The following is an 8687-nucleotide window of genomic DNA, read 5'->3' on the forward strand; positions in this document are numbered from 1 at the left end:
TCAGTTCCACCCAAGCAGAACCCTACCATATATTCACCTCAGGTGTTAACATGGTTAACTGATTCTTCTGCCTAATTATTTTACTGGGTTTTCATGTTGAATCCCTAGCCATTGTGGCTGGGACCATTTTCTTACCAGGACTGAAAAAGCAAAATTATACTGGCCTAGCTCAGCAAAATCCTCAGAGAAGAGTGTACATCAGCATCCCTGTAGTAAAACCAATTCCAAAACACCAGAAAGTTAGCATATTAATAAGAAAAGTGTTTATTATGAGTCAAGTATTTGTATATTTAATACTACTAAGCACTTAAATCATCCCCGAGGTGCTAGGTGTATACACCTCTTTTTGCACAAGCCATAAAACTATGGAATTAATAAGGTAAAGTGAGGAATTGTTAGCAGTGCTTCAAGAAAAAAACTACTGGGATTCAACTAAGAGAACGCAAAAACATTGGAAAGAGTTCATTCTGATTTAAGTGTCTTTTAAATTAGATTACGGAGCCTCACATCTAGCCTTGGATGTTAGGTTTGATGGTGCACTGGCATCCTGCTGTTTGAAGGTTCTCACCAGATCCATGTGGATTTTTTCCAGTTGTTCTCCCACAGTCCATAGATGTGCAGGTTAACTGGCAACTCTTAATTGTTCCACATATATTATGTGACCCCTGTCCAATGCAGTGTACCATGCTTACTTGGGTAGACTGCAGCTTACAGTTTGCAAGCTAAAGGTTATTCCACTGGTGGAGTTTAGTGAAAACTTCTATTTAAAACAGAAACAGGGTGTCATTTGTTAAGCACTGACGCACTTCACATAACCTCAACACATCCAACATATCCAAAGAATTTTCCACTCACCTGGTGTAACAGTTTCTTTCATTTGTTTACCAAGTGCTGAAAATAAATGCATCTGTTCCATGCCATTCTGTTAGATTTTGAGATAATAGAAATCAAATGAATTCTTAGCAGCCAATATGTAAGAACTTACATCTGCCAGATTTAAGAAAACCTGAAGTGGAATATTAGTCATAATGATTCTAAATGTCTGAAACATTGCAGTTGGATCTGTTGTGGCCATTTTCTCTACAAATAGCTACATTTGTTTGGAACCCAAAGCCAAGGGACTATATAGGCCTTCAGATCCTCACAATGATTCAAAACATCTATCAAGCACACCTTCTTTCCTATTTTGGAATGCTCATTTGTACTCCTGCAGATTAGATAATATGGCTCTAAATATGGGCATACATGGCAAGCCTTTACAGCTGGCTTTACTAAGGATTCAACATACATATTGGGTAAAAGCCCTTTGCTGCACCTAAGTGGTAAAACCTTAACTCACATTCTGACAGAGATGTGAAATTCCATCCTGTACGTTATGTAAGATGTTGTTGCACAACACATGAAGAGGAGCAATGAACTCTGGTGCAAACAAGTACCTAGAACAATGGCATGGAAAATTACTGAAACAATCTATGTGCAGCTGCTGTCAGCATTCAAGCAACTTTGTAAATACAACAACAGTGCCACCTGCTGGTATCAGTATAAATTGCCACGCATTCGGCATCCCTTTTTAAAATGAAGACAAACTTTAATGTGACTTTACACGTTTAGACATCAGCAAAAGCATATTAGAAATATTGCTACTTGGGGGGAAGGTCAAAAAAGCTGATTTAGAAATAAAACAAGTTGTTGTCTGTAGACAAAATGGACAAAATATTAACAAGGTATAGCACACCTGGGGAACAAATTTCCATAATCCCAAAACTGATGCATATTTAAAAAAATAAAATTCAAGCTCAATCTTTTCTGCACAATGCTTACCACATTTTCCTGTCACACTTGTTAATAAAGAGATAAAAAGATGAAAAGTCATACCTTCTGTTCAAATCTTATGCAAACTCATAGAAACAAGATGAGTACAGGCTTCCAGCAAACTGTTGCCTCAATGAAATCATATTTTAAATATACACATAAGCCTTCAACATACTGAAGTATCTTATTCAGCACTCATGAAATAACATGGTATGCAAATATTTTATTATGACCGAAGCACTGATCAAGTGCCAAAGCAAACTTAAACATGTTTCCACTTGGTCAGCTTTTAAGATCACATGGCCTCAGCTTTCATTTTTACGCTGACGATACTCAAATATACATCCATACCAAACCTGACACTGATGTGGCTGTCTCTATTCTAATTGCATCTCTGACATAAAAATTTGGATGACTCAAAACTTCCTTCATCTTAACTGCGACAAGACTGAAGTCATGCTTATTGGCACCCCCCATCAACTTCGTAAAAAGCCAGTCCTATAACCCTATCTGTAGATGGTTCTGTACTTTAATCAAAAATGAAAAACCTTGGGGTTATATTCGATTCTGGCTTAACATTAGACCCACATGTGAAGCATACTGTCAAAACATCTTTTTTTTCACCTCAGAAATATTCCTAGACTATGCCCTATGCTATCACTGACTGGCTGAAAAGCTGATCAACACATTTGTGTTCTTTTGAATTGACTACTGTAATGCTCTATTCACTGGGGTATCTAAATCTACTCTGAACAAACTGCAGTATGTCCAAAACTCAGCAGCCAGAATCCTGACCAGGTCTAGTGCAAGTGTTCACATTACTCTATGAATTGGCTACATTACTCTGCTCTCCTCCCCACTGATAGCTGATGTGTGGTGAGCGTTCTGGCGCACTATGGCTGCCGTCGCATCATCCAGGTGGATGCTGCACATTGGTGGTGGAGGGGAGTCCCCATTACCTGTAAAGCGCTTTGAGTGGAGTGTCCAGAAAAGCGCTATATAAGTGTAAGCAATTATTATTATTATTATTATTATATTACTCCTATCCTGGAGTCCTTGCACTGGCTTCTGGTCAAATTCCGTGTAGACTTTAAAATCCTCATGCTCACCTATAAGGCTCTGCATGGCTTGGCACCTCAGTACCTGTCTGAACTATTATCGCCTGACTCCCCACCTCGCAACATTCACCCTTCTAATTCTGCTCTCCTTACTGTCCCCCAAACCCGTCTACAATGTATGGGCGACAGGGCCTTCTCCTGTTATGCCCCCAAGCTCTGGAACTCTCAGCCCAAGGATATCAGAAAGTCACCTTCTCTAAACTCCTTCAAATCCAGACTCAAAACCCTCTTCTTCAGAAAAGCCTTTACTTAACTGGTTCCATTCTTCAACCCTCTGCTTTTCTTAGTACCACCACCCACGGCCTCCTCTATATATTGTAATTGTTTTATCTTGTGTATTCTTATTTATTGTCATCCTGTAAAGCGCTTTGAGAAGCCACCTTTAAAGGCACTATATAAAATAAAGTTTATTATTATTTAAAAAACAAGAGGATCAAATTAAAAGGTCAAACCATAAAGTGCAACGGTCTTTCATGTAGACATTTGCAGACGATTTACAAAGACGTGATTTTAAAGAGCACGAGCACTTCAACCTCTTGCTTTAGACCGATTTCAGGTAAATGCCCTCAGGAATACAGTTGGGGTGCACAACTCCAGTCCTTAAGGCCCCTGATTCTGTTTTTTCTTGTGAGCCCCTAATTGAACTGATTTGCTTAATTGGACAAGTTAAAGCAATTCTATGTTCTTAAGAAGCTGAAGATATAGACTTACAAAACCTGATGGTCTGTGTCCTTAATGTATGGGAAATGGGCACCTCGTGCTACGCAAGTAAGGGAATTACTCGTTTTCCTAGTTTTCCTAGGATTTTCCATCCTGGAAAATGAGTCTTTCCTCTGATGGACTGGCATGCTGGCACCTTACCTTGCACCACCTGTTGCTCACCAGGACAGGCAAATGGATGTATATTTTAGACAGATAACTGCAGAGGCCATACAAAATGATGTCAGCTTATCATGACCACATCCAGGACAGAATCACCATCAACACTGAGACCACATTGAACATCTATTAAAGACCTCAAGAACAATTCCAGTCTTGAGAAACTTGCTATCGCACAGCAATATAAAACTAATTATGCCAACCCTTCCTTGAAAGTGTATATATTTTGCCATTGCATATTCAACTATAATCATGGTGCTGTCTTGAGTCACAGCTGAGATCGCAGGCCATTATTAACACCAATACTCAGGGCTTTGGCTTTTGAGGACAATAGCATATCTGGAAGATTATCACTAGACTTCCTTTGATTTATACATTTAGACTGCAATTGCATTTATAAATTGGTATCAGATTCAGAGATTTTCTGAAACAAAACCAGTTCCATATACTCTGTACATTTTTAAACAACCTTTAAAGAAAGAAGATGCATGAGATTTTGCATATTTACGTGTTCTCATCCAAGGAAACATCATTACAATTATTCATTTGTTTCACTCCCAATCGTAGCCCTGCATTTTGGTCAAACCAAAAAACTGTACACCAATGGCAACTGACAAGGTTCTACACCCATTGATGCACAGATATGAAATAAAACAACAATTTAAAAATACAGAGGCACACAAAATTGACCTAGAAAATCTATATGTATTTTCTCTGAGGATATGCACAATTTCCTTCCATGTGACCTCAAAAAGCAAGTGGTTACCACACCATCAAATGTCACTGAATAAACCACACAAATTATTTTCTTTTTTTAATGAGAAAAAAAAATCTTTACAGATTCTAGTTACAATACAAAAAATGCAAATTTCTTAAGCTAGCAAGAAGGTATTTTACATCAAAACTGACGAGCTGGACTAAGTCTCCTTTTTAACTTAGATTTCTTTATAAAATTACGTAACTCCATTGGTAAACAGTCCAAATCAAAAATCTCTCTTATGTTGCATCTTAAGTGCATTCTCCTTCAGAACTCATGGAGTCTAACCAACTCTGAGTGGAGGAGCAACCAAAACTACACCATCTCCCCGAACAAACAGCATTGGGATGTTCCTCTTTGTGGACTGGAATGAAAAAAGACAATCTTTTAACAACATGACTAAACTTGCAATGTGCATGTGAATCTATTACATGTAATATTGGAAATAGTTTCAAAAAAGTAAATAAAGTAAATCATGCAACCATTATTATTTAGAGCTACAATTATTAAGAGCTTATTTAACCCATTAGAAAGAGCCACACCACTTTAAGCATTACTTTTGGAATTTTAACTTTGACGAATACTATGGCTCCTTGCATTAAACCAGAGTTTGATGCAAAAAAAAATAAAAAAAAGTTTTAGCTAAGGTTATGACTATTGATAGATTACAGCCTTAATTTATGACCAAGGCTACATACAAGACAGTGAGGAGGATATTGGAAAGTAGTACTCTGGACAAATGTAGCAAAGCAAGAATACGCTTAGATAGTTTGGAATAAGCTCCTCAGAGTACATTTTCTTAATGATACATTATTAAGGCAGACTACACAGTAGCATAACATTGTCTCAATGAAAGTACAAAATGCTCAAGATATTTATTGAGAGGAAAGGAAATAAAAAGCATGAAGCAAAGGTTTCCAAACAGCTTTCAGTAGCTAAAACGTTGATGTCTATGCTTAGCATTTTAGATTTTTTCATATTCTCAGCTATTTTTCCTTAATGTATAATTTTGTTCACATGAATTTCCAGTTACGACAGAAGCAATTTTATTAGATTGCATGCAATCTAATTCAGTAAACAATTACCAGTAAACATTAAATATCAATCCAAAATGGATTAATCGGCTCAATAGTCCTAAAACTCCAGTTCTTTTGTAATGTCAGGTTGTCTGTTGGTGTTATGCATATTTTGTATGTGAAGTCAAGGTGCTTTCCAATGACATTACAAGTTCTTATCTTCAAATAAATGAGAACATTAATAGTAGCAAAACCTCAAATTAAAATCACTTCTGCTGGTACCCAATACATTAAGCAGAACCAGAAGAACTACATGAACCAGAAGGACCACAGGGATTAACAAAATACTGTTTTCCTTGGACCTGGAAACAACAACAGTTGATTTGCTGGTTGCATTATCTAATTTGGTTATTAACTAACTGACACCCAAGGAATTGTAATTTGGCATAAAGTGCATAATGACCACATTTTTAATGTTACTTACGTAACATGAAAATGCCTGAATTATTTTTTCTGAATGAACCAATTGTTGCATAATGACATTTTCTTTTCACACAACTTGCAATATTTTTATTTTATAGTTTTTATCAATTGAACCTAACAGGACTGCAGAAATTTGAATCCGATTATAATTTCAGGGCAGATATGCAAAATGTATGCTTGCTATTTTCTCTACACACCCTGCACCTCAAACAAGTCATCAACACACATTAAACGTGTTTAGACTCTAAGACAAACATTTACTTGAGAAAGAGACATGAGCAGGCACTCGACAGAAGCAGACAGTAGATGGTGCCTCTGTTTTTTGAGGAAAAGGAAGACACTTTATATTTGAGAAGATACTTAAACACAAAATCAGCAGATCAAAGTTTCTGCTAGAATAATGGGGATATTATATATATAATGGGTTCATCTGGGGATATTATCACCCGGTAAAAAAACTATCTTACATTGTTTCTTTTATGTGTTGAAAAATAGTGGTTAGTAAAATCTTTAACGTTCTTAACGGTCTCATACCTTCCAACTGGTATTATTGATTCTTTCAAACTAATTGGGAATCACTTATTCATTTTTTGGTACTGAATGCACATTCTCACAAGGAAAGTTGAATGTTAAGGTGCAATCTGACAAATCTAAACAGAGAACTGTACACGTATGATGTAGCCTACACCAATCCGAATAACTAAACCACTAATTACACGTTTTCACTCTAATGTGTAGTGGGACATGTGGCACAAAAAATGTCAAGAAAACATATTTTGTAGACTATACCAATATTCAGTGAGATGGTCCAATCATTTAAAAAAAAGGTAAGAAGCAGTAATTAAAGAAAAAGGCAGCACAGGCAAACCAGAGTAGTCAGAGAGAAATAAAAAAAGAAGAGATTGATAAGGGAAACTTCTTTAAGCTTCACCATTTCTAACTGGGATGTCAGAAAACGCAAGAAGATGTTTCTCCAACTGTGAGGATTACATTCCTGTCACTTGGGTTCGGTACAGTCAGAGCGAAAACTGAAGATTTGATTTTGTGGCAAAAAGGGGGAAGATATTAATAGTTTATTTAAAGAATTAAAAAAAACTCACTTTGTAAATTTCTTCATAAGTTTCTTCGTCAATTTCTACCGTGGTTACTGTTTCTTCAACATCTCCCAGTATCATGTTTAAATGCTGATCATATGCCTGAAAGAAATCAATATAGAACATTTTCAATTCTATTTTAAATATGACATAACCTTAGTACTGAGTTCTTCAGAACAATTCCTAAGTCTTCTACATAGAGTTACCTTTGATTCTGCTAAGTGGTAAAAACACTAACTAATCTTAATTACAAAACATGAAAAGCTGCTGATTCTAGTAATCAAACAACTTAATAATTTATCTGTCTAAAGCAATGGTCAATTCTAAAGCATGGAATCAAATGTACTATCACAATGGAATTAAAGTCTTAGAAAACAAATCATTCACGTAATTGTCAATATAGCCACTAACATCTTTTAGATTGCACTATAACCGCTATTCCCCGTTTACTGGCCTTAAAACGGAGATGGTGTTACTCACGTGTAGCCTTCCTCTTAGCTCTCTGTCATTGCGCATTTTCACATAGATACGCTCATCAAGACTAAGCCTGATGAGATCCAAAGGCTCCTCAACAGTGTTGGCAGTCTGTTGCTGAAACAGGAAAACAAAAACTCGGTACAGTGCACTGTCCAGATAAACCTAAGGTTTAAATTGTGTAAACTGGAGCCTCTAACTAAAGCCATACAAATTACATTAGTATCTGTTTTTTTAATTTTAAAAGGATTCAGTAATCTAATATGACGTCTGTGTTGATTTACAAGAACATTGTATTTAGTCACTTCTGCATATAAAGATACAGAAAGCCAAAAGCTATATAATATGCATCCCATATCACCACTTATTATTTCAGAAAAAAACACCTAGCTAATTCAATTCATTTTTACCGCTCCTGCAATGTTTTGGCTATTATCCAGATTACCGACTCTCATCACCACATAGACGTGAATTCTGGTTTTGCGGAAAGCCAAAATCACATTACAAAACACTCTCTGATCACAAGCAAGACATATAAACAGGAATTTCAAAAATATATAGTAAAGTAAAAAAAAAAATCCCAACCTGGTCCACCTCATCCGCCATCTTTCAAATTTCCCAGAATTCCTTGTGAGCGTGCGTTTTATCGCGAGAACCTCTTATTGACATGTGTAGAGACACGATCAGTTGTTTTAATAAGTGTAGTGAAAGAGGCGAGTAAGATCGGGGCTAACGAAGCTGAAATAAAGACGAAAAAGCACTTAAACATTTTTGTTCCGTTTTTTAAATGATGCCAAAGACCAAGATGGTGGTGTTGTATTTCACCAGTTGGGATTATAATTGTTACGTTTTCCAGATGCTGATACAGTTCAAGGGATGTTTTCTTTTTGTATTTAAGGATTATATGGCATTGTTTGTAAGAATGTACACGTGGGGTGGTCTCCGTTTACTAAAAATGTAATTCAGTGTTACTAAATGTTACCTTCCTAAGATTTTCTCTCTGTTTAATAAATGGTGAAATATTCTCTTCTTTTCCCACCTTTACTGCAGTGCA

The 8687-nt window shown here is 36.3% G+C and overlaps 1 protein-coding gene across 1 annotated transcript; it reads right to left on the reverse strand.

The window, feature by feature from the left end:
* Nucleotides 1-4610: 4610 nt before the first annotated feature.
* Nucleotides 4611-8296, reverse strand: lsm3 (LSM3 homolog, U6 small nuclear RNA and mRNA degradation associated). Its single transcript, XM_006630999.2, has 4 exons — nucleotides 8219-8296; nucleotides 7640-7750; nucleotides 7166-7261; nucleotides 4611-4930 (listed from the first exon to the last, which is right to left on the reverse strand). Exons 1-4 carry the CDS (start codon nucleotides 8237-8239, stop codon nucleotides 4850-4852), a joined length of 309 nt encoding a protein of 102 aa, XP_006631062.1. The 5' UTR covers nucleotides 8240-8296; the 3' UTR covers nucleotides 4611-4849.
* Nucleotides 8297-8687: the final 391 nt, after the last annotated feature.

The sequence above is a fragment of the Lepisosteus oculatus genome, chromosome 4, assembly GCF_040954835.1.
Source record: "Lepisosteus oculatus isolate fLepOcu1 chromosome 4, fLepOcu1.hap2, whole genome shotgun sequence".
Lineage (NCBI taxonomy): Eukaryota > Metazoa > Chordata > Actinopteri > Semionotiformes > Lepisosteidae > Lepisosteus > Lepisosteus oculatus.

Excerpts from the sequence above, each read along its gene's own strand:
- lsm3 (XM_006630999.2), bottom strand. The coding sequence starts at position 8,239 with ATGGCGGATGAGGTGGACCAG. Across the intron at positions 7,751-8,218 it reads TGGCGGATGAGGTGGACCAG|CAACAGACTGCCAACACTGT; the intron begins GTTGGGATTTTT and ends TTCCTGTTTCAG. Across the intron at positions 7,262-7,639 it reads AGCTAAGAGGAAGGCTACAC|GCATATGATCAGCATTTAAA; the intron begins GTGAGTAACACC and ends GATTTCTTTCAG.